Below are 24,643 nucleotides of genomic sequence, written 5' to 3' on the forward strand. Positions count from 1 at the left end.
CTTCGCTGCTAGAGAGAAAGAGAGAGAGAGAGAGAGAGAGAGAGAGAGAGAGAGAGAGAGAGAGAGAGAGAGAGAGAGAATCTCGCAAGAGGAAGTAGCAGCGCTCGGCTATACTTTAGCCTTGGCTCGTAAATCCAGTTGAGATCGCGAGACGTTAACGATGCGACATTAGCTTGTGCACGTAAAAACCCACCCTGCCCCTTTCCCTTCCTGCCTACCTCTATTATCTGCCATATCCCCTGTATACTTATCCTTAAGCTTTTCCAACATGAATCGATCGACCAGCGATTTCGCTTTGAATCACTGATCGCGCGCTCATCATCTTCTTGCCTCTTTGTCAAAACACATATTTCACTCTTTGTTAATGACATATTCTTCATGGAATTTAAAAAAAATGCAAATTTACCCACTATTGACCAGATGTCGCTCGCTCTCGGCGACAAACCGTTTCGTTCCATTAATTTTCACCGATCTACCTCTTCGCTGCTTCTTCTTCTTCATTATTTTTCTTACGAAAAACGCGCTTTCCCGGCATATCAATTTACGACATGTGATGTAAACTTAACCGTGCTTCTACACTTCTGTCATTAGGCTCATTATATATACACGTCTAAGTTTACGCATTACACGCTTCGCAATCTCTTATAAGTTAATAATATTATGGAATTTCTGTACGATTTATAGCATACTGCTGGAATTTAATGTTTCTCATTGCTTGCGTCCAAATTGTAGAAGTGGTCTCGTTCTTAGCGAGTGTGAGGATAAATGTTAAGAATAGTCACAATTATTGATCTTCTTCGTTTCTTATTGTGCTTTGTAGAAAAGGCACTAGAATACAGAATGATACGATTGCGCAATAACTGTGTTTTTGGAAGTGCGTCGAGTTAAAGGTCAAAAAATGCATTAATAAGATACTTATTGTTAATTGTTAATTAAAAATAATTAATAAACAATGAATGGAAAATCATTGTAATTTATTACTAACTAATTAATAGGTTTTGTTACAGTAGAATTAAATGTTTATCCAACTTATATATAACAAATATGTTGAAAAGCTAGATAGTTGTTGAAAGCTGAGCAAACGTACGTGTAAATGGGCAATATTACAAAATACACGTGTATTTTTATCCACGGAAAACAGAAGTTTAATAACTGTACATATTGTTTTAAACGAAGAAACACATGAGATGTAATGTACACTTAAAAAATATAAGAAAACATAACAAAATGAGAAGGTAGTCAACTACAAATGATAATACAAACGTAATTGATAGTCGTAAAACGACTAGACTATACGACCTAACGGTCGTTATTCGGTTATAAAATGCAGCCACAATTGAGACAAATGTGAGAAATTGCTCTGAGCTAAATAATCAATAGGATCGGCGGTTAGGAACTGGGAAATTTGAAATTGTAGAAGTACGAATGAGTGTGTTGAGTTCGAAAGTTGGAGAATTGCTGGGCATACTGCTGGTATTGCGCTAGTATCTGGGCCAGCTGAGGTTGAATTTGAGCCGGCAATCCAAGTTGAGGCTGAACTGCAAGTTGGCTAGGAGGCTGAGTCTGCAACTGGACTACAGATCGACCCGGAGATTGTGAATCACGATTGACCACGTAGACTTGCACATCGCTGGAAGGTTTGCCGAGAGCGAGGCCTGCGGAGAGTCCGGGAGCGCCAGTTTTGAGGGTCCGATCGAGACGAGAGTCCGGAGAGTTACCGGTTTGGCCGCCACGACTGTAATACTCTTCATCGTAGTACTGCTGTTGCTGTTCGTTGCTGTTTCGGTTGAAATACGGTGGATAAAGTGGCCGATAACCACCTAAATGGCCTTCCTCCAGTGCTGCATCACCATTGCTCGGACCACCAAATTCAAAACTATTTCAACAAAACATTGCCATCAGCAATTTGTTCATGAGTAGGACGTATGTTTTATTATTTTATCATCATGAATAAGCTTCGGCCAATGAGCTCGTATTTATTCTGCTAGCTTATTCCTGCTTAAATGTATTCGACGAGACATCATGGATAATACGTATGAAATCTTTGAAGAATTTAATAAGGTGCCATGTGAAATCGGTGTTAATCTCTTCTGTTGATTAAAATAATTGGTAGGCAGTAGCGTTACTAGGAATACCTTGGATTATTCAACGGAATACCAATGGGAGTAGCATTTTGAATTCCATCAAGATCTGCTGCCAAGATTGTCTGAAGCGAAGCTGCCAGTGCCACAGTCACTAGTATTAATTTCTGAAAGCAAGCGCACAAAAACTGGATGCAGCACATTCAAACGAAATGTCAATATTTGAATAAGTCGAGTTTTATGGACTTGGTGATAAAACAGTGTAAAAGAGACGAAACAACGATACCATGCTTATAACGTCGTAGTTCTGAGTAATATTGAATAATTTCTTTGTCAAACGAATGAAGAAAGATGACGATTGAGTAAAGGCGTGAATTTGACTGCACGAGCTCGACAAGAGCACGGAAACTTTATACAAACTTTTAGCTCCGCCCAAAGGCTCTCGAGCCATTTCTTTTGTGCCATTTTTTTAAATTTCGCATCCAGCACGCGTGCGTGGGCGTTTGAAAGGTAAATGACCTTATAATAATATTTTTAGAGACCATCACAAGGCTTCCAGTATGCTTGCCCTAGCCGTTTCTTATTAACGCAATTACGTAACTTCAAAGATTCTGCAATATTTCATTCTCTCGAAACAGCTTTTCATAGCTATCAACTTCATTTGACAACTTATAGTATATTTTCCAATAAAAACACTTGTCAGTTCTCGTCAAATCTGAATATTCAACAAGTATGTGCGCGATATAGGATATGTTTTAACACAGTTCGGCATTGATTTCTGATAGGATCAAGGACTCAATCGCGACTTCATTCATTCACTCAGACATTCAGTAACTTTCAATAAGTATGATCAAGCGATCAGAAAAAAATAGTCTTGAGTATCGTAGTATAAAATAGTAATTATTACCTAAGGTAATAATTAAAACATATTCATGGACGATATTCATCCTTCGACTCTGTTAATATCTAGTTATTAGAGCGCGCGTTCTAAAATAAAGCCTTCTAAAGTCTGCATTTCAAGAATGCAGACTGCTCAAATTTGAAGCTTTTTGTAATCTTCGAATAGAATAAACTATTTCGGTATACGCTGGATTCTTCGTAAATTAAAAGTGCCACATCTAGTTTAATTTTTATTTGTGAACTCGGATCACTGTGACAAAACGTGTGTCGACAGTTTGTGCGATAAGATGCGATTGATAGAGACCACATTCAAAAGTAACAGACTAACATTGTGACTGAAGTGTTGGTCACAAAAAAAAGTTGCTCATTAGCATAACCAGTCAGTCACATGAGCACCTGACCGATGGCTTAGGATAGTCCTTCTTCTGCTGGTTTATTTGTGAATGATCCTACCGTCCTCATTCGCGTCGTTCGACACATTGTGGATACTGATAGGATAAATAAAAAAATGGATTAAAGAGCTTACGTGTTAATCGCTCATGTAAGTATGAACGTTGCAATTGTGACTGTTAACATAAAATAATCAGCTTTATTTTGAATACGATTAACGACACGAACACAACGAAAAGCAAAACTTGAGTTGGAACAATGCTGATTTAATCTAGATAAGGTTGGTGACTAGTGCGTGCGAGAGCTGGTAACGAAGTGACCGAAAGTTTGTTGGACAAATGAAGCCTTGGCAACGAAAACAAAAGTAAGAACCTTCGAAAGACCAATGAATGTAGAATTTTATTCTTAAACGGTGACGAACGACAGCGCGAATCAGCAGTCTTCGGTTTTGTTATATCCGATGCGTGGGCATCATTAACCTAGAATAGCGCACACGAACTTTCAGGGTACAGTGAAGGATTGAACAGAGTCTACTGAGCAGTGGACGAAAATAAATAAGGATTAGGTTTGTGAGTACGCGTCATTCGTGCTGAGAAAATATGAGAGCATCGACGAGTCGGAAAGAGAAAGAGCATGATCCGACGCTAAAGGTTGCAGGTGTAGAGGGAAGCGGGCGCGTTCGAGAGACAAGCTGCTAATCGCGAGGATTAATAATGAAGAAGCGCAAGGGTAAACGGAAGTTGCGGGGCGAAGAGGCGGAGGAGGCGCAGCGCGATGCCCAGCGCGAACTGCTGGCCGACGAGCTCCGTATGGCCGACGCCAACGATCGGCGTCAGCGCCTCGCCTGGCGTCAAAAGATGATCGCTATGAATTTGCCGATCGTCCGCAATGAGCTCGAGGCTGCCTGGCGCACCTTCGACCGGGCTATCGATGATCGAGATTACAGGTACTCATCCGCTCAACTCTGTCCTCGTTGCCCACACTTGCACGAGAAAAAAAACGTGCCGCCACTTATTGTTCAAACAGCATCAGCGTGCTACTGGACGAATTGAGAATAAGCGCGGAGCAGAAAAGACGAGCCGACATTGTGCACGCGACTGAAATCGATCGCTTATTGGAGCTGTTCAAACAGCACGTGGACGAAAGGAGATCGCGTTATGAGGAAAGCATCGAACAGGCGCTCGATTCCGTCGGACAACAAGTTGATCAAATCGAAGGAGAACAAGAAAAACAATTACAACTTCGAGCCTTAGTTTTCTCGACGAAAATCAAGCATCAAGAGCACATGGAAAACATTAATACTAAACATTTATGTAAGACTATCGATACGGCTTTTATTCCTTTAAGTATTTGCGCTCAATCGTACTAGTCGCGTTTACAAACAGCTCCAAGCTCAAGCTCGTAAAACCAAACAAAAGCTCTATTAACGGAATGACGAATGTTCAAACAGCAAAACTAGACGGGCTGAAAGAAGAAAACGACAACGTTCTTAGAATGGCATCGGCGATTTTGAAACGACGCTTGCGCAACCATTCGGCGGAACTCGCGGGCGTTTTACGCGACCACGAGGAAAGTAAGATTTTTTAGCCGAACGATTTCCGCTAACCAACAGAACAAACCGAGACGCGAATGCCAAAGCCAATCATATGCACATATATTTGACCGATGATGCTCGTTGTAGACACAAAAGCCCGACGCAAGGATTTTGAAGCTCTACGAGAAAAAGACGAGAAAGATCGGAAAGTTATCGCAGACAATACACTTCGCATCGAAAAGCTCTATGAAACCTTGCATGCCCTTAAAGGCAAGATCACCGAGTACCGCCATTATTCTGACAAAGAATTGGCAGATTGTAAATTTGAACGCGATTATTTTCGCTCGGCTTGGTTCGCTATTCAAAGTCGACTTTTATCAGGTAACATATTTCTAGTTTTCTTTAATAAACATTATCGTGAAATTTCTCAAAGCCTGCGTAACAAGTCAGATTCAATAGTAAGAACCCCAATTCAACATTCAACCTTTAACTTCCTTCATTTCTAGAGATTACACCCGCCACATAGTATTCTATTTCATCAAAAACTACTCGTCTGGCTTTTACGTACATTTATCCATACAAGTACTTATCTCTCGATGGTCAACGAACTTTCTATAATTAGACAAAACCTGTTCTACATATTACAATATCACTCCAAAGATACGAAAGCAATCTTATTTTACTCTGCATAATTTTCATGTACGATTTCAAATAACAAACATCACGTCTTCAAATTGAAATAACTGCAAATAATGGGCGTACCGGAACGTTGACGATACCAAAAAAATCGCTTTCATTAAATTTGATCGTTTACATCTATCAAAATTGCTCCGTAAGAAACATTATCTATTCATTTTGCTTCAAAACATAAACCCAGCAAAAGTGATATGATGAATTTACTTTATTTTCAAATTACTTTTCAACGGCTAAATATTTTTGAGTAAGCTCCATTCAATTCATTGATTGCTAGTTTATCCCTTCTATGACGTCTAATAATTAGCGATTTGTCCATATTTAATTGCTTTCCAGATAATTTTTTACATACATCTATCTTTTCAGAACAAATGTCGGACAGAGAACATTTAAAATTTTTAATCAATGAATACCATAAAACTGAAGAATATTTGAAGAAGTATATTGTAACGCTTAAACCAATTTTAGCATCGGTAGATTTATGCAAAAAATACGAATCTTATGAAGACAAAATCTTACTGTATCCTCTTTCAACTATCACTGACTCTATTTGCCCTCACAGTAGCCAATCATCGATACAATCAGACACGATCCTACAAGTAATTTTCAAATTACATTTCAATTGATTTACACTGATACGGTATAAAAATACGGTTTTTTTTTAAGCTTTTTGAGAAAAACCATCCATTGAAGAAATTTTCAAGAATTGTCTCAAAAGTAAACAGAGATGCAATAAATTTAAAAATCTCAATAAAAAAGTTAATTAATGAGTCTGATCACCTGAAAAGCTCTCTAAAATTATACATGAACGAAGTTTCAAAGCCATCTTCAAAACATAATTCTAATTATTATTCAAATGAACGATGTCCTTCACTGGTAATAATATAAATTTTAAGGAATAGTTTTAGCAGCTATTCAAATAAATACTTTAAACTGAAGTGTAAACAGTAATTTTTTTCAATTGTATTATTATATTTATTTATATATTTAAAATCTGTACATAAAAAATCATAAATTGACATCAGTCCCATTTAGAAATAGCGATGCCAGAAAATCGAGTTTTCTTTCGTAGGAATGTCTCGTTATTGCAACACTCAATCTTTAATCTTATTTAGAAATAATCATGAGTACGAAAATGTTTATAACACACACCGACATTATATCGTAATTTACACGTACTTTCATGAAAAAGTTAAGTATACAACTTAGTTTGCTGCGCAAAAATAAAGAAAGTGCTTTTTTATAACGATACTGTCATCAGGCAGCATTTCATTTTACATATTTTATTCACATGCATTATGCAGCGAATTACATTTTCATTGAAATTATCATCATAAAAGTTTTGCCGTCTAAAGATTTTGGTTTCAGAATACAATACTTATGTCCGATACGATTTTATGCTGAGTATCACATTACATGGGCACATTTTACTACCTGTAACTCAATGGATCAGTCTACGCGTGAAATTCATGTGCCAAATTAGCGGGCTCCCTTTCTGTTGTGAGCTATTCGTGACAATAGTTTATTACCAGCCAAGAAAGTAACCAATCCAAGCCCAAGAAGGTATCTTAAAGTGATAAACATATTCAGTTTCAACCAGAACATGCCAAACAGTACAAATATACCTGAAACGTGCACAAAATGTATTATTAATATTCATATTCACAAGAATAAAAACTTATATGTTTATATTAATATGATGTTGAGAATATCGGGCTGCAAATACAACAAAATACAAAGTTGCAATTGTGAAAAATTCTCCAAATTAATCTTTGCCCGATTGAAAACAAACAATTCCATTTTACAAGTTGATTGTCAAGCATCGGGCATAGACTGAATTTAGAAATAAGTGTAATGAACCTACCTCCCAATCCAAGATGGAATATAATAGCACTTAACGAAAATGGGAAATTCGATATATTAATGCCTAATTTAGCCCATAAAATTAACAGGACAAGAATGGGCGATGCACATAAAGCGGTAAAAAAGTTTGAGACTAATGCTGATGGTCGTTTTTCAGGCTCACGGAACAAATGCTGAAAATTTTAAGACTAATAAGTTACTATTCTTTAACAAACAAGAGATATTTTAGTTTTTTAATAATTGCTATCGTTTTTCTGCTTATTTCAAATTGTGAAAATTCGAAAATTATGATTACAGAAAATCTATTGATTTGCCAATGACATGGAGGTAACAAAAGCATACAACATCTTTTATTGCTAACGAGCATTGGCTCAATTTAATTTGGATTCAAGTATATCACACTTACTTTAATTTCAGGCTTTGGTGAATACACATTAGGTTTTTGTCTGTAAGTTGATTTTTCAGCAACTTCAGAAGCTGCTGTCTCTGGGAATTTCAAACCAATTGTTGCTACAGTCCACTGAAAAGAATTGCTCAAAATTGCATCACCAACGATCAATTCGATATTGTAATCAGTGCTTTGATAATTAAAGTTTTTTGCTTCGCTTCCAACAGGCTGTAAAACATAGGTAAAATATAAATATATCAACAAAATTCACGTAGACATTATAAATATAGTCCAAATCTAAAGATAACTTACCATATCAAATTTGTAAACGTTGGAGGCATCAGATTCAGCTACAAAAATAATTTCCTGTTTATCATTTTCTTTGGAGACAATGGATGAAAGACGAACAAATGCTTGATGTACTTTTAATGGCTTATTCTTAACAGCGTCTTTCAACAAAAATCGGATAACAAGTTTTTGCTGAGAATCTGCTTCAATTTTTTGGCCAAGCTTTTGTGGATGAGTAACTCTAAAAATAATTAAAAATTACTGCATTTCATTAACAAAAACATTGATTTGTAATTAAACTATGAGCCTGTAACATACTTGACTAATTTTGGTTGAGTGGTTTGATCAGCATCAGCAGTTCCTATTTCTAAGTAATCAACTTTAACTTCAGTAAGTACTTTAACACTTACTGTATTAACGACTGAGCCGGCAGACACTGCTATTTTATAAAATCCTGGCTCTGGTGATGTAGCCATAAAATTCAATGTGAATAAAGTTCTGAAAATATAATAAAATCACAAGATTAATCAATCCATCAATCCACAACAAGTATATAAATTTATTGTATGTGTGTGTTGAAAAACTTATGCCTTCCAAAAATAGTATAAGCAATTACTTTTCAACTAATAATATACCCCATGCGTATAACTGACATTAATAGATATATATCAAATCAGCAAATTATTGGGGAACACAATTATTGGAGATCATTATCTCAATGGTTACTTACTTATCATTCGGAGTAGATTGGAAATTTTTTTTACTAATGACAACTACATCATCGCTAACTTTTGTCGCAGTATTAGCTATAACATTAGTTACAGATGGTAAGGGATTCCCAAGAATATCACAAACTTTAATTCGTACTAAAGGTTGCTTAGTAGAAATTACTACTCCATCTTCAGATAAAGTTATGCAAATTGGTTTTTCAAATTCATTTGTAGCTAATGTATGAATCGAAGAAAGTAGATTAACAACGCCTTTAGGTGTCTGAACAGATCTACGTGATAAGAAATAATTGGCTAATTTAACAATCTGTTGAGATGATATAGTTGGTTTTTTCTTTAATGCTGATGAAAGTCTGTAAATTCCATTGACAATTAAACCTGAAAATCATAACAATAATAATTAATCCAAATAACAATCTTATTATACAATATATTTTTTCTTCATTAATTTCAGTTATTAAATTATTCTTCAATTGCATTCAGTAGAACGAAAGTTTCTAGATACATCATTTCATAGGCTTCAAGAATTTTTAGTAATGCATTTAAAATTTTCAATCTAGCATATAGTTATAAAATCATTTATATAAACTTACTTGTAATAGATAGCCCTCCTTCAAATTGCAAAAATCGTCCATTTACTTCATCAGCTTGAACAATAGCATCATCAATTTGATTCAGTGCAAAACTTCCAGCAGGCCCTAAGTCAGCAGCAATATGAAATATGTAACCTAAACTGTAAATAACAAAATTGCCATTAAGATTAATTTAATAAAATTTATCAGTACATTCATTAGTTGAAAACCAATTTTACTTCAATAAATTATCATCTTTCTTCAGAGAAGCTTGTAAATTTTTCATCAACTTTGTTGCAGAAGCATCTGAAACTTTTTGACCAAATGATACTAAAGCAGTAACTGCATAATATAGCTCGGGAATAGTAGAACTTTCTTTATCTATTACAGCTGTCAATGTCTGTAATTAAAAAATTATACATATTAGAATTATTCAGTATAATATCTCAAAAAATTTTTTTTTGACAATATCAAATTAGTGAAATTGTCTTCAAACTTTTTCAGTAAAATAAAAGTTAAGGTTTAAACATCATTTCTAGTAATAAGATAAATTTCTATAAATATTGTTCAATTTTATATAAACAATGAGTATACCTTTGTAAAAGAGGACAATGGGATTGATTTGGGTTGACATTTTTCAAGAGTTTTCCATGTAGTAGCCAGGTAATATATCTGCTCTGTTGTTAATACAGAATCTCCAGCAGATTTTATCAAAAACTCACAAGTTTCCTATGTATAAAGTTATCAATTACATAAAAATGACTGTTCAATATATAAAAAAATAAAATATTTTCTTATGTTTTACGTCAGAAAGACTAATTATAAAATCATTGATTTTCAATAAGGCATTTTTCATCACGAAAAACAATCATCAAGTAGACTACTCTAACCAAGATCTATTCAGTACTTACACCAATCTTTGTAATAGGTTCATTCAAGAGTTTATATCCAAGAACTGCATAATGAGTTTGGGCTAAATCTAACAATTTATGTCCAGGTTCTAAGACTTTTTTTAAACGAAGCTTATCAGCCACTGTTAAATATGAATTTGTTGAAGATGGCACGTCTGCAGCTGATATGCTTGCTGCAGCAGCAATGAGCAAAAGTATCCATGTAGCTAAAATGGGACACAAAACTAAAGATACATTTGTGTATTAAGTGAGACACAATTATAAAATTGAAATAAACTTTAAGATGCTTTTAAATGTTTCGCACACCACGAAATTTAAAAAATTAAATAAGCACTAAAATAATCATAGTAATCATAGGAATAGTTCCAAAATGAGCTTGTGACAAATAAAAATTTTTTTTTAATTGAAGTACATATCTCTAGTTACACAAATTTTGAAAGAAATTTAATGATATTTGAACAATTGTTTCAATAAGTACATTAGGAGGAATATGTAAATTACAGTTATTCGTTTGTAATTTATAACTATAATATATAACTATATTCGTATAAAGTTAATGGCATACTCAACCATAACCATAAAACTTAGAAACGTGTTCGTTCAAATCTATCAATTTGTAATTAGTTTTGAAATAACCGCGAATACACATATAAGAAATTTGGAAATTTATATTTTATTCATATAAAATATCTTATCAGGTACATAAAAAGATTAAAATATTCCGAAACTAAGATAACTAAAAGACAGTTTTTTTAAAACACGTGTAGAACGAATATGTATCATTGAAGTTATTACGTTTTGTGAAAAATAACAATGACGAATGTGAAAAAGTAAAGATAAATATCAGAAAAATAATGATTTATCTTACGATTCATAATTCCAGCGATAGAACTTGTTGGCAAGCCGGCCGCCACGTCGGCTTCTCGAACAAGATGGCTCTTTATCCATTGCGCGTGTCACGACGAAAAATGGTCGAGTGGCCAACGGAAGACTCCCAGATAAATTCCGGAAATAGCTGGCGATATCGAATATTTCCAAAACTGACAACTTTACAACACTAATTCTACTGGCATCATTTCTTGTTTCCAAAATTACCTATATAATCTAGTTATATTCTTTGATAGTAACAAATTAAAAATCAAGTAGTCTCTTATATAAAGTTATTTATATGATAAAAATTATAGATCTACTATATTAACATTATTAATATAATAATATATTATTTGACTATCTTTTTTCATCATGGTAAACGTCTGATGATGATAATATTATTATAAGTTATTTATGTGCTTCACGCGCTCATTCTATTGTTTTTTCTTATCAGTACATTATTTAAATCTTTTACATGTTGTTTAAAATACACGCATTATATCCAAATGATATATTCATTGATGGATCAAAATAGAATTTACACTGATCATTTTTTCATAAAAAACGATAAACTTGTTATTTCAAGATGTATCAAAACAATTATCCAAAATATTTATTAAACCTATGATTGATAAAATGTATTAAGAGACTTTCTACATAAGGAGGCAGACGTCCGGACGTCGGTCATCAGATGTTTACCATGATGAAAAAAGATAGTCAAATGATATATTATTATATTAATAATGTTAATATAATAGATCTATAATTTTTATCATTCGTATCCTGCGCAATCACGGATGCACGCAGATGTTAAATAAACAATTTGTTTTGATAATCGCGTACTGTCCAATGTTCGTTGCCAGGTTTTGATGGCAGATATGGATCCACTTTTGAACTTTCTTGGCGTTTGACATTTGCTAAAATTTCTTGGAGATTTGGTGGAATTGTAATGTTTGAAACTTTTTCGAGAATAGGCTAACTCAATTTTGGTATGCCTTGTGGAGGTGGAGTGAAAGACCTTGTATCACTAGGGCTGTAGGCTTCCCCTGCATCATTGCTATCCGGTGGATCAAGTCCCAAACCCTGTAATTTATCAAAACAATGTCTTATATAAAAAGCCTCTTCAAATTTATGGATTTTGGAGGAATTAAAAAGAAATAGACAAAATTTTATTCATTAATAGCCTTTGCCTTTTTTAATCATATTTGAATTAAAATAAAAAAGTTTTTACAGTCAATTTACATGGAATAAAGTAAATTTTTTTTCAACTAAATTTAAATATTATCATATCTTATTAGAAATTTTTGTACACGCGAAGATTTTTGTCAAAACAAAATATAAATATTGAAAAAAAATTCAGTTTATTACAAGGTATGATCGCTTTCATTACAAAATACAAATGAAAATAATATAGAATAATCATAAAAACTGATTTTCGACTCTTCATTACACGTTAATTTTCACCTGTTGATATTTAGAAAAAAGTTCAAGTTTCTTATCAAATACTTAAAGATCATTTAAGCACTGTTTCTTTTGCTTATTAATATATACAATAGAAATGCTTTTTCTTAAAAGAATCAGTTAAATAAAAACTGATATTTAACATAGTACATTTTCTCTAAATACAAAATAAATTGAAAAACAATTTCTCAATTTGTGATAAAAGTGATTTTTTTTCTCATCTTATGTACTAACTCTACTATTTACCATATACCAACACGCTGCATTTTACAGTCACAAATTTTTAGTCTGTTTTTGTACGCAAGACACTAAAATTAGAAGTCAATGCCTTATTTTACACATGCCAATGTTTATCTGAAATCTGAATAAAGCATCACTTCATTTAACACTCTATCGGTGAGGCGATTCAAACGAAGTCCCAGGAGGTGGAGGTTCGCTACTGACTGGTTCTGCCATAGGTAGTGGAGCAGATGCTGCATCAGCAGCTGCAAGTGCTGCTAGTTCTTCTTCGGCCTTTTTCATCAAATCGTAATCACTCAATGAACTTAAAGTACTTTTTGTCTCTTTACGAGGAGAAGATTGCACGTCTGAACTTGATTTTCCAGTGGTGGTTCTATTGTAAGTTGGTGAATATGAAGATGAATTGTTTGACGTTAAAAATGTTGCACCAGGTTTTGATGGCAGATATGGATCCACTTTTGAACTTTCTTGGCGTTTGACATTTGCTAAAATTTCTTGGAGATTTGGTGGAATTGTAATGTTTGAAACTTTTTCGAGAATAGGCTGACTCAATTTTGGTATGCCTTGTGGAGGTGGAGTGAAAGACCTTGTATCACTAGGGCTGTAGGCTTCCCCTGCATCATTGCTATCCGGTGGATCAAGTCCCAAACCCTGTAATTTATCAAAAACAAAGTGTCAATACTTCGTTCATATAAATTATTCGACCTAGATCAACTAAGCTTTCTTGAAGTTTGTTATTTGACATTAATTACTTTCAAATTACTGTAATATGTGGAAATAGTAGTGAAAGATTTCTGTAATTATTAATATTATTATTATTATTATTATTGTTAGTTGCAGAGTTTCTTAAGTACTTAATTTTACCAAGAAACAATTCAATTAATTTTATTATAAATTCTATCTTAATTCATTCAATAAAATATTCAACAAATTTTAGCAAGAATTCAAATAATAGTAATCAAGATAACGATTAATATCCATTAAAAAATTTTCTTAATAATTATCGTCGAACAATTAGTCAAAAGAAAAATTGATGAAATGTAATTAGATAAGATGAAGATTCTGTTGTTTACGTTTATTAATCATAACGTAGATATCACAGACACGTATCACAGTTAAAGTGGCATAACAATCTTCAAGATGTAACAATAATCGTGAGTGATTATAGAAAGACGAAAATGTATGAAAGAGGATAGGTTTGGTTATAGGATAAGGGTGAAAATCGCAAAATTATTTTTATTTACATAATCGCGATTAAAAAAATCAAATCTACAGATTAAATGCAAAAGTGGTTAAGCTCCATTAGTTAAGTCTCTCACCGGTAGAGTAGTCGACGAATCACCGAGAAAAGATGAGCTAATGTTCTGAATTTGCATCTTTTCCTCCTCGATTTGTCTGCTGAGCTCTTCCATTTTGCGTTGGAGCTCAGTGGAGCTCTTGGATGGCGAAACAGCGACGACCGTGGTAAACGAGATAGAAGTTTCCGTAGTAATCTGTGTCATCTTGATGCTCGAGGAGGACGAGAGAGCATCCTCATCGTCATCATCGAGTGGCAGGTCGACGGGCTCGCCTGGACTGTAGGGCTCGTCGTCGTCGTCATTGAGATGCATCTTGTCCGACGAGGAGGATGACTCGAGTGTGATCTTCGAAGACAGCTCAGGCACGATCTTAGATATAACCGAGAGACTTTGCTTAGAATCCTGATCGTCATCTTTGACACTGCCGGGCAGCAAATGCAGAGGTGGCGGAGGTGTGTAACTTCTGTCGCCCGTTATCTGCTCTTTGCGTATAATTTTGGTCGGGATGGGCGTAAGTGGTGGTGGCACACTGGCAAGGCGCTTCGTCCGGCTATGCACAACCATAATGCCCAGCAGCAAGGTTTGGCGATTCTCCTCGAAGCCAGGTCCATCGATAGGCATAAGCACCGAAGGCAGCATACTATTGTGGGAGAAAGGCATAATATAAAAGTCTTTGATCGGCGACGACATGCTACCAACTACACCTAGTCGACTGCGGCTGTTCAAGTAACTGTACAGCGTTATGTAGGGAATCTTTTCCTCGTCATTCGTCGCCGTTAGCTTAATGATCACTATCTCCTTATTGGGATGTTTCCTCATTTTGGCTATGTAATCCCAGACCGTTGTTGGGCTTATTCTGCCGACCACATCGAGTGTACCGGGCAGTTCTTCCATTAGTTCCTTCGAGTTGCCACTGACATTCTGCGCTGTTACGGAAAACTTGGCAACGTCCGCCATGTGTACGATACCACGCCACACGGTCATCACTCCCTTGGTTATTGTCTCGTTACTTTGTACTTCCATGAGATTCAAGTCAAAGTCCTTGTCGAGCTCTTCGTTGATATCGGGTGTTTTAATGGTCACGGTTGAGCTTGGTTCTCGGTCTGATATGTCGGAATCGTTGCCATCCAAGGTATTGGTGGTTGTTTCATCCTCTATGTGCCTCCATAGCCTCTCCTCTATCGATTTGTCCACGTTGACTACGCTACTTTCACCCTTCGCGCTAGCCTCTTTCTTTTTCTCCTCCTCCTTCTGTTTGTGTTTGTCTTTGTGATCCTTGTACCTGGTCTTGCTGTGACTTCTGGAGCTGCTGCGACTTCGCTTGTGCTTGTCCTTTCTGTCGTCATCTTTGTCTTTCTTCTTATCGCGATGCCTACTCTTATCATGATCCTTGTCTCTTGTGCGATCCCTGCCCTTATGCTTTTCCTTCTTCGACTTTCTGTCTCTGCTTCTTTCGCGATGCCGATGCCTACTTTTGCTTCGACTCCTATCGCGTTTACTGCCATCTTTGCTGTCTTGATCGCGCGACCTGTCTCGACGCTTTTCTCGATCTCGATCTTTCTCTTTCTTCTTCTTTTTCTTATCATCTCCGTCGAGAAACTTGCTGAACGTTGCCTCGTCCTCTCTCAATTTGTTATTGTCTTCTGGTGTAGTGTCTCCGCTGTTCAATGCTGTAACAATATCTTGAACGGGAGTCTTCAAATCGATGCTCTCAATGCCTCCATCGTTTTCGATGATTTGCTCGCCCTTATGCGTCTTTACAACAATAGATTTCGCCTGAGCCATCATGTCCAGTTCGTTCTTCTTAATCATTTCAAGCTGATGCTTCGTTTCTTTCTCGCGCCACTCGGCTAATTCTTGACTAGCCATTTCCTCGGGACTTAGTTTTACTACAGCTTCGGCAGTTAAAGAATGGTCAGCAATTTTTCGGAACAGAGTCAGATTCTTCGGATCTTTGACATTGAAAACCAGACTGCGATATTTAGCCTTGTACTTCGAACCTGTGTCTTTGAAGAACTTGTACATTTCAAGCTCAATTTGTAAAGCTACTTCGATAATTTCTTCTTCGCTCAAGTTAAGATCTTTCGCTTCTTTTATTCGAGCGATGAGTACATCAGCCAGTGTCTTCCGCACAGTTAATCTGAGTTGCTCTGCTTCAGGCTTTTTCGGAGGTGGAGTTTGCTGCTGTTTTTGCTGAGGAGTTGCCGATTTAACTACTTCTTGCGATTTTCTGGAAACTGTTGGCTTCAATGGTGTTGATGTAGCAATTGGTTTCTGTGGAGTTGGTTGCTGAATGGGTTGCTGCTGCGGTGGTTGCGGCTGTTGTTGAGTCTGCGGTAAAGTTTTAATGGTTGTTTGTTTTAGAAGTTTAACAGGTACTTGCTTCTGACGTTGTTGAGGTGAAGCAGCAGAACTCAATGGGGCATCCGATGTTGATGTATTTTTCTTTATACTAGCAGCCAATACAGTTTGCTTTGAGCCTGGCATTTTGGTATAGATCATTTTAGCTTGTCCTACAGATTTGCCTTGCACTGGTTTATTCTGAAAAATAAAACAAATTAAAATAACAGCTTTGAAAAAAAAAAAAATAAATAAAGTAACGTAAAAGTTATCAAAAAGAGTAATTATAATTGCTTTTTTTGATGTAACATATGAATAACGTACAATCTTAATTCCTTGAGTTTGAATGGCCGCAACAGTTTTTCCTGATAGTTGTATTGTATTTAAATTATTAGGTTTGACCACCTCGCATGTTGGATGTTCTTTCAGCCAGGCCCGTAAATTCGACGCTGTTGGCGCATCCGCACCTAAAATATATAAATTATTATTATTTAAACAAAGTTGACATTGTTGAATGAAATATATTTTTTTACAAAACACTTACCTGTAATGACTTTCCCAGTCCTTTTATCAAAGACAACAATTCTAGCGTCTGATTTAAGCTTAGCTCCATCTACTTTGGGCGTTTTAACTTGTGATGAAGAAGCAGGTTTAGTTGATGTCGTTTCAGCATGAGCTAATATACACGCATCAGAACAGTAAATGCTTGATTTTCTCGCTTCCTTTTTACAAACTACACAGTGTGTTACTCCTGATGAAGTGCTAGGATTTTTTCCCGTGTTATGTGTGGCTTTGATTTCAGGCTTATTTGAGACGTTTGAAATAGTTGGCGTTCGATTTTTTTCGCCTAATGCGGCATCCACGCTATTTCTCTGTCGTCTTGAACCTAACTTAGGTTTACTTTCTTCGCTCTTTTTCTTAGAACAATTAGGACAAACCCATTCAATGCCTTGACTTTCCATTTGCTCGCCTAATAATAAATATAAGATTTACTTTTAATTTATCAAAAATGTTATTTTATTTTTTAATTTACAGGTAAAGTTAATTCAGAATCAGATTCTGTAAAAATAAGTTTTTTTAAATGTATCTTGTCATACCCATAGCCTTTGTAACATGAACACATTTTCCATGAAACCAATCTTGACACATATCACAGCATATCATAAATCGATTATTATGAGGTTGTCTGCAAATGCACCATAATCTGTTAGGATCATCTTCAGAATCCGAATTCGGTTCTTCTTCTTCTTCTTCTTCTTCTTCTTCCTCATCATCCATATTATAGATCATATCTTGTTTATGAAAACTAACATGCGTCGACGTTCTCCTAAAATTAATATAATTATTTAGAATCACATAAATATACGTTTGTTTTGATAAGAAAAAAAAGTAGAACACGAACGGTGTTCTTTCACTTTTCACAGGTGTAACAGCAGATTCAGTTTTTGAAAACTGATGTTCAAAATGTGATTTCTTTTCAACTTTGACTTGATTTTCTGCTCTTGTCTGCAACCTCTTGCTTCTAGTAGCTGGAGCTTCTATTGGTGGTAAAGTTATTACTCTTCCTCCTCTAATAATTTGAATCGGCTCTTTTGTATCCTTTTTCTGTACTGGTTCAGTTCTTGAAATTGATGATGCTGTAACTTCTCGAAGTACTGCAGTCTGTGGGAAATCAGTCTTAATTGTTGTAGGTTCTACTGATAGAGGTTGGGACGGCTCTATTACAGAAGAAGACAAAATAGGTTCTGGTAAATCTGCTGTAGGATCAACTAGTCCACTCTGCAAAGATAATAAACAGATTATTTTCAATGATAAAATATTTCTCTTTCTATCACTGTATTGCATTATATTATAAAATTCATTATAAAAACATAAAGTTTTACACTAAAGTTTGTAAATAATTTGGTGAAATTGCAATGTTTTAATAGTTTCACCATATTCAAATACTTACTTGATCCAAATCAACACCTAATGTTGACAATAAAGCCTCTGCCAACAATTCTTCATCATTTGGTAACTGCTTGGCAGGATCCATACCTAATGTAGCTAACAAGTGATCATCCCCTTCAATACCAGCTATAATTAATAGAAAATTTAACATTTATAATATGGTAATAAGCTAAGTATTATATGATCATGTACAATTAAATTAAATTATATGAAATACACGTTCTACTCTTAAAAGAAAATAAAACAAAATAACTTTGCAAACGAAAACAAACAATAACTTACTCTCAGAAACAATTTGTTTTGAATTATTTTGTTCCACTGTCTGAGGTGTTTCCTGAGATGTAGTTGATTTAGAAGCTAATAAAACATAACAAAAAGGTGGAAAATATTAACTAAATATATTGATAATAAATATGTAAAAATATTGAAAGTAAGAGGAATGAGAAAAATAAAAAACAAATAATGATATAACTACTATATTTGTTAATAATATATGATAAAACTCTGCGGAATTTACTATAAATATATATTTACCAGAATCTAAAGCTGGTTGCAATAAGTCTGCAATTGTAGTTTTATCATCTATTTTATCGTCAACCAAATTATCCGGTATTAACAAAGAATGATCATCAAGTTTATTTGATAGTGTAGTATTTGATGCATTATTCGTAATAATATTAGTCTCAATTGAGCCATCTAATATATTTCCAGCAGTTGTTGAGACTAGTGTAGTATTGGTAGTACTTAATGTTGTAGAAACGCTGGTAACAGTATTAACTATAGATGCATTTACATTAGTATTACTAACACTCGCAACTGTAAGATGTGCAACAGGAGAATCTGAAGCTTTTATTTCAGTTGAACCAACTCGTCTTATTATATCTGGAGTGGAAAATAGTGCAGGACCTAGAGCTTCAACTACATGTGTATCTGATTTACGATGTTCTTTCTTAACAATTTTTTTAGGTGCTGTATAAAGTAAAAATTTATTAAAATTACAATAGTAATTAGAAACATAAAATTTTGTATTGTAATATTAATTTGTAAGCCATCAAGCTTTTTATTTTTATATTAGTGTAAAAATTCTATAGCTAATATTTACTCATATTTTTATATTTTTAACATAAAGCTATCATTTGACTGTAAAATAATTTCGTTTTCACTCTTACCTGTTGATGTTTTTGTTTCTACAGACTTTAAAGTTTCATTAACTGTTTCGGCTGGTATTTCCGAAATACCATCTATTTTTTTCTTTTCTTTTTTGATTTCTGGCGGTTTTGCTTTCAAAACCATTGGTATTCCTTTTTGTGATTGCACAGAACGTTGAGCTGTTTCATTTGGTTGATCTGCTGCTTGAGTAGTGACATTCTGGTGCACAATCATTGGCTGCTGCTGCACTAAGGCATTTTTTATAATAGCTGGATTTCCAGCAGATATAATCTGGATATCTTTGATTATAGGAACTTTAGAACTTTGAGAAGTGATAAGCTTACTTTTTGGAATCATAACTTGTTTTTTAAGACCAAGAGCTTTGATCTCATTAGGATTCATTGCTATTTGTTTATGAACAAATACAACTTTTTGATTATTACGATCTTGCCCAGGTTTCGTGAGGATCATATCTCCTTTGAACATATTAGCATTTATAAGATTTGCTTTAACTTGATTTGTTGTTTGCAATACATTAATTTCTATGTGTGATGGCTCATTAACCGAAGTAACAGTAGGAGAGACTTCTTTCTTTTTAACACCAAATGTTTTTGAAAGTTTTTTAATCCTACCAGGGCTATGTTTTTCTGATTTATCCTCTTTCTCTCGGCTTTTCATTGCACTAACAGCAGCAGCCATTTCAATATCCAAACGACGTACTTGTTCACTGTCCATGTATTTGTTAGATCCTCGTCTACGTGAAGCAGTCATGCTTCCTCCTCTTGTTGTGAGTCCTTTTCGTCCTCCTCTAGATCGTACTCCACGTCTAGAAGATCTAGGACCGAAATCACTATCGCTATCAGTTTCTTCGGATGCGGAAGAATCCGTTGATGAAAAAATTTCATCACCACCTCCTACTTCTTCATCTTTAGTATTAAGTTTTTCCTGTTGCATATTCAACATGCGTGTATTTGTATTCATAGATGTTTTTGGAGACACAACTTGTTGGATTGCATCGGAAGATCTTCGTGGTCTACCACCAACCGGACCAGGTTGTTTCACTATTTTTGGTGGTGTTGGTGTTACCTTTTGCTTGGCTAATACAGTTGTAACATTATTATTACTGGAAGATAATGATATCATCTGAGATGCATTAGTAGATTTATTAACATCTACACATGCTGATTCATCCACGTCTGATAAATTTATATCAGGCAAAGATTCTGTAGCTTTTGATTGTGTAAGAGACGACCTACTAGTATAGCAATGATCTAGTTCTATACTATATCGTAAATTATTTTGTTGTTCTTCTACTGTTAACATATCTGAAAATAAATGTTTGTTTTATTTACAGTACATTATATCTATTATTTACAGTACATTACGTCAGAGAGTTAAAAATAATTACCGAGCATAGCTGTTACATTCTCACCAAGAATTTGTTTAGCTTCTTCACTTTGTAATGCTGTTTCTAATCTTTCTAATGATTCTGGATCCATTTCCATGAAAGGATCAACTAATGCAGTTGAATCAGGGTTATTTGAAACACTTGTTCCAGATGTAACAAAGGAAGGAGGATCAACCGTCAAAGTTATATTTCCTTCTGAAGCATCATTGCCTGTTTGACCTAACCTCACAACACTTACTGCAGCATTAGATTGGTTAACTGTAAATAATTTTCTTTTCAATGATCAATGTGTAAATTATCAAAATTTTTCTGAAAATAAATGCTCTTATTTCTAGATTCTAAACGATTTTAAATATGTATGAAAATTCAAATTTTTATCACATATAACTGCTTATTTTATTTAAAAAAGTGAAAAACAAGTCTGTAATTTGAAAACAATACATGCACTATTACGAATATCTCAGAACATAGTACTATTCACTAAATCAGAAATAAATACTTACGAATGAGACTTTGCAAAGTATCTTGATCTACAGAAATTACACCATTGTCATTCACCATCAAAATAAGAGTATCATCTTTTTTAGAACTACCCTCTTGGGGTTCAACAACAAATGAACTAGACATGATTGTTCTGCAAATAATATACAATATTCAATTGAATTCTAGGTTATTAATTAATCCCATTTTATTTATGGTTATACACACACACGGGCGCGCGCGCGCGCGCACACACACACACTTACGCACATACATACATTCATATGTTACAGCGTATGTTATTCATAATTTCAATAATTTAAATATGAATAAAGAATAACAATATTAATAGGCATTATTACATAATTTTTTGTCAGATATTTTAACATTATGGCAATAAATTATTATCAAACAGCCGCCAAAACGTAATCAAGCCGATATCTAGAGCTGATTTTTCAATCGGTAAAATCAACATTATAAAATTCGACCATTGGAAAACTTGAATCCACAATCCACTGATAATGGTATTGAAACCACTTATACAAATTTTAGGCTATGTGCAATCTAATCTAATAGAATAATAAAAAGGTTCAACTAATTTCTATTTGTTTTCAAAAGTGTATTGAATAAGTTCATAAAATGTCTTAATTTGCTTGTTATGCATTCCAATTAATCAATCAAAAAATGAAATAAAATTTATAAAAATATTTATCAAAATATTTTTCCAATTCTTATTTATTAAACAAAATATATACCTACTATTTCTTGCCTTTGATTGAAAATCTAATCTTTATATGCAAGTAAGATATTTTTTTAAATAAAAACGACAGTTTAAATTAAACTAAATCTTTTATTTGCATGTTGATTTCTGATTGAATTTAAAATTATATATTTCAAAAATACATGGTCTAACTTATATAATTAAATGAAAATATTTTATTGAAAAAAACTCAATGTTATCTAGTAGTTTATTACAAGAATACTTTAATACAATTGAATTTTCTTATACTATTAAATTAGCACTAAAAAGTATAATAGGCAATGTATGATTTAAAATTTGTATTTTTATTGTGCAACTACATAAATTAAAAAAATTAGTTTATGTTCAATTCATACACAACAGAAGATCGAACATTTGTCTACTTATATTGAAAACAGTTATAAATGCTAATACTAAAAATACTCACTTTTGATCAGATGTACATCGTCATTACTGACTTAGATTTCCAACAAAAATTCAGTACCCACGCTTTAAAAAGATGGAAAACATGTTACAAATTGTTTCTCATGAAATGTAACTATAGAACTTCCTATCTTCAGTTTTTTCAAGTACGCAGTACACAATGGAAATATTTACATTACTTCCACCTAATAAGTACAAATACACAGTCAGTCCAGTTAATTTTAAGAATAAACTCATTTGACAAAATATAAGGTAATTGTGGTACTATATATAGGTAGTGGTAGTAAAGTAAAAGGATTTTCTTACAAACAGCTGAGTTTGATTTGGAGGACTTATCGCCAGTGAAGTTGATCAAACGGTAATGTAATCAAGATAAACAAGAAGCAGAAAATACAGATTAAATGTACGTTCTGCAATGTATAGGCCAGGAAGGCTTAATAGTGATGGGAAGGAAGACTATCGAAGCTGTGGCCTATATTTTACTGTGCCAGCATGAGTTGTGTTCTCGGCTAGGTAGATCAACTGTGCTTACTGCTTAGACTTGCTTGCTGTGTTCCCGCGTAAAATATCCCGCCGAAGCTGCAGTCGTTCGCACTGTGTTAGCACGTGACTATCTTATTCACTGGAACGTGCAGTTTAAATGTTCGGCTTGGCTACGCGAACAAACGAGGCTACGTTTTCTGGGCAGAGCGATCGAGCTGTGGGATTCCGGTGAAAAACTCGGCAAAATAAACAAGCTATATGACCCGAGAGTGGATGCGGTCGACCGCCATCTTGTTAACACTGTGCCGTAGAGATGATCTGCCTTAGGAAGAACGTGCAGGTTACCAGGGAGCTCAAGTAAAGCTTCCACAAACAAAGTATTTTACACAAAAAGAGACGCACTCGTCACTGCTATCGTGTACGGTGGCGAGCTTAGGGGCGTAGCTCATCACCAAGTACGGCCGCGGGCAACATCGCGGAAGGAACGCGCGCGCTTTTTTCCACCCCGTCACTGAGACGAAAACGTCGCCGCTCGTAATCGCGGCGAATGCATACACACACATCGATACACCGCACACGCGATACTATGCGCTGCTGCTTGCCTTCACTTGACGGAACCTTTGTCTATGTGTACATCGTGCTACGTTCATGAGCGATGAGATTGTGGTTGTGAGAAGCAACAAACAGGGACCTCCCCCGTTCCAGCCAGCACAATTTCCAAAAAATTATGGGGAAAAATCAAAATCGATAGATTTTCATTTGCCCAATTCAAATATGTAAATGGATTTATTTGCCCACAACATGTTCATTAAATAAAAATTATTAATTACCTATAAATATTCGAACAGCTGTATTTTATTTATTAATGAATAAATTAATCCATCCAAAGTGGTAAATAATTGCCCACAGACCAATTCAATTTGCCCAGTTGAGAACCATTATCAAAAATGGATAGTAATTTGTTGAAAGCTATTATAAACTATTCTCGCATACCTAGCTTGAACGCGCATGCGCAACGCAGCGTCAGCGGGGTTTTCTCTACAATTCAAATTCCATACCTACTCGGACACTGATTGTTAGTTACTGAAATTATTTGGCTTACAATTTGAGTGATAGAACAAAAATATATACACAAAAATGAATAAAACAACATTTATGTATACATACATACATACGTTTTCAAACCCATTTTGAACGGTAGAATGGTTCTATTAATCATACAGCGACCCAATATTTTTTTTATACCTTGTTCATTTTTATTTTAATCTTATAGCTGTGGATGTACAAGTCTTGTTGCATAAAATCAATTGAATTAAAGTAAATGAAATATAACGGAAACTAAGTTTTCAAGATGGTTAATTTTATTTGTAGTCTGCTTTTTTTTCATACTGCGTTACATATACAAAATATATCATTTGAGAGTACTAAGTAAA

General features: G+C 34.5%; 4 protein-coding genes across 8 annotated transcripts; 1 reads left to right on the top strand and 3 right to left on the bottom strand.

Annotated features, from left to right (window-relative positions):
* Positions 1 to 1,001: 1,001 nt before the first annotated feature.
* On the bottom strand, positions 1,002 to 2,532 carry LOC131672447 (uncharacterized). The gene is made up of 3 exons (XM_058949662.1): positions 2,368 to 2,532; positions 2,136 to 2,248; positions 1,002 to 1,876 (listed from the first exon to the last, which is right to left on the bottom strand). Exons 1-3 carry the CDS (start codon positions 2,530 to 2,532, stop codon positions 1,390 to 1,392), a joined length of 765 nt encoding a protein of 254 aa, XP_058805645.1. The 3' UTR covers positions 1,002 to 1,389.
* Positions 2,533 to 3,890: 1,358 nt separating this feature from the next.
* LOC131672449 (uncharacterized) lies at positions 3,891 to 6,486 on the top strand. The gene is made up of 7 exons (XM_058949663.1): positions 3,891 to 3,940; positions 4,022 to 4,317; positions 4,398 to 4,684; positions 4,822 to 4,944; positions 5,053 to 5,286; positions 5,965 to 6,197; positions 6,265 to 6,486. Exons 2-7 carry the CDS (start codon positions 4,085 to 4,087, stop codon positions 6,484 to 6,486), a joined length of 1,332 nt encoding a protein of 443 aa, XP_058805646.1. The 5' UTR covers positions 3,891 to 3,940; positions 4,022 to 4,084.
* A 91-nt stretch (positions 6,487 to 6,577) lies between these two features.
* On the bottom strand, positions 6,578 to 11,353 carry LOC131672444 (dolichyl-diphosphooligosaccharide--protein glycosyltransferase subunit 2). Its single transcript, XM_058949659.1, has 11 exons — positions 11,217 to 11,353; positions 10,349 to 10,554; positions 10,032 to 10,166; positions 9,677 to 9,837; positions 9,459 to 9,598; positions 8,868 to 9,243; positions 8,456 to 8,635; positions 8,162 to 8,378; positions 7,868 to 8,077; positions 7,463 to 7,634; positions 6,578 to 7,223 (listed from the first exon to the last, which is right to left on the bottom strand). Exons 1-11 carry the CDS (start codon positions 11,221 to 11,223, stop codon positions 7,078 to 7,080), a joined length of 1,950 nt encoding a protein of 649 aa, XP_058805642.1. The 5' UTR covers positions 11,224 to 11,353; the 3' UTR covers positions 6,578 to 7,077.
* A 1,064-nt stretch (positions 11,354 to 12,417) lies between these two features.
* On the bottom strand, positions 12,418 to 24,134 carry LOC131672432 (death-inducer obliterator 1). Of its 5 annotated transcripts, none has more exons than XM_058949641.1 (14): positions 24,041 to 24,134; positions 22,732 to 22,912; positions 21,568 to 21,698; positions 21,065 to 21,322; positions 19,677 to 20,981; positions 19,042 to 19,476; positions 18,790 to 18,864; positions 18,509 to 18,633; positions 17,960 to 18,336; positions 17,655 to 17,884; positions 17,102 to 17,527; positions 16,882 to 17,024; positions 14,239 to 16,758; positions 12,418 to 13,570 (listed from the first exon to the last, which is right to left on the bottom strand). In XM_058949641.1, exons 3-14 carry the CDS (start codon positions 21,689 to 21,691, stop codon positions 13,070 to 13,072), a joined length of 6,519 nt encoding a protein of 2,172 aa, XP_058805624.1. In that variant the 5' UTR covers positions 21,692 to 21,698; positions 22,732 to 22,912; positions 24,041 to 24,134; the 3' UTR covers positions 12,418 to 13,069. The 5 variants fall into 5 exon arrangements, with proteins under 5 accessions (XP_058805624.1, XP_058805625.1, XP_058805623.1 ...); XM_058949642.1 differs by lacking the exon at positions 24,041 to 24,134 and adding an exon at positions 23,260 to 23,913 and having other exon boundaries at positions 22,732 to 22,793; XM_058949640.1 differs by lacking the exon at positions 24,041 to 24,134 and adding an exon at positions 23,260 to 23,913.
* Between the last annotated feature and the right edge of the window lie 509 nt (positions 24,135 to 24,643).

This window comes from Phymastichus coffea, unplaced genomic scaffold (assembly GCF_024137745.1).
Source record: "Phymastichus coffea isolate CEN01 unplaced genomic scaffold, Cenicafe_Pcof_1.1 PCOF00150, whole genome shotgun sequence".
Lineage (NCBI taxonomy): Eukaryota > Metazoa > Arthropoda > Insecta > Hymenoptera > Eulophidae > Phymastichus > Phymastichus coffea.

What these genes read in the sequence shown, in the direction of transcription:
- LOC131672447 (XM_058949662.1), bottom strand. Translation starts at nt 2,532, where the DNA reads ATGGCTCGAGAGCCTTTGGGCGGAGCTAAAAGTTTGTATAAAGTTTCC. An exon ending in ACTACGACGTTATAAGCATG is followed by an intron (nt 2,249 to 2,367) that starts GTATCGTTGTTT and finishes GCTTGCTTTCAG; the next exon opens with AAATTAATACTAGTGACTGT. An exon ending in ATTCCGTTGAATAATCCAAG is followed by an intron (nt 1,877 to 2,135) that starts GTATTCCTAGTA and finishes TTGTTGAAATAG; the next exon opens with TTTTGAATTTGGTGGTCCGA.
- LOC131672449 (XM_058949663.1), top strand. Translation starts at nt 4,085, where the DNA reads ATGAAGAAGCGCAAGGGTAAACGGAAGTTGCGGGGCGAAGAGGCGGAG. An exon ending in TCAAAGTCGACTTTTATCAG is followed by an intron (nt 5,287 to 5,964) that starts GTAACATATTTC and finishes CTATCTTTTCAG; the next exon opens with AACAAATGTCGGACAGAGAA. An exon ending in AATCAGACACGATCCTACAA is followed by an intron (nt 6,198 to 6,264) that starts GTAATTTTCAAA and finishes TTTTTTTTTAAG; the next exon opens with CTTTTTGAGAAAAACCATCC.
- LOC131672444 (XM_058949659.1), bottom strand. An exon ending in CATTGTCCTCTTTTACAAAG is followed by an intron (nt 9,838 to 10,031) that starts GTATACTCATTG and finishes TTTTAATTACAG; the next exon opens with ACATTGACAGCTGTAATAGA. An exon ending in ACGTTTACAAATTTGATATG is followed by an intron (nt 8,078 to 8,161) that starts GTAAGTTATCTT and finishes TATGTTTTACAG; the next exon opens with CCTGTTGGAAGCGAAGCAAA.
- LOC131672432 (XM_058949641.1), bottom strand. Translation starts at nt 21,691, where the DNA reads ATGTCTAGTTCATTTGTTGTTGAACCCCAAGAGGGTAGTTCTAAAAAA. An exon ending in AGAAACAAAAACATCAACAG is followed by an intron (nt 19,477 to 19,676) that starts GTAAGAGTGAAA and finishes TACTTTATACAG; the next exon opens with CACCTAAAAAAATTGTTAAG. An exon ending in GACTGGGAAAGTCATTACAG is followed by an intron (nt 17,025 to 17,101) that starts GTAAGTGTTTTG and finishes TATATATTTTAG; the next exon opens with GTGCGGATGCGCCAACAGCG.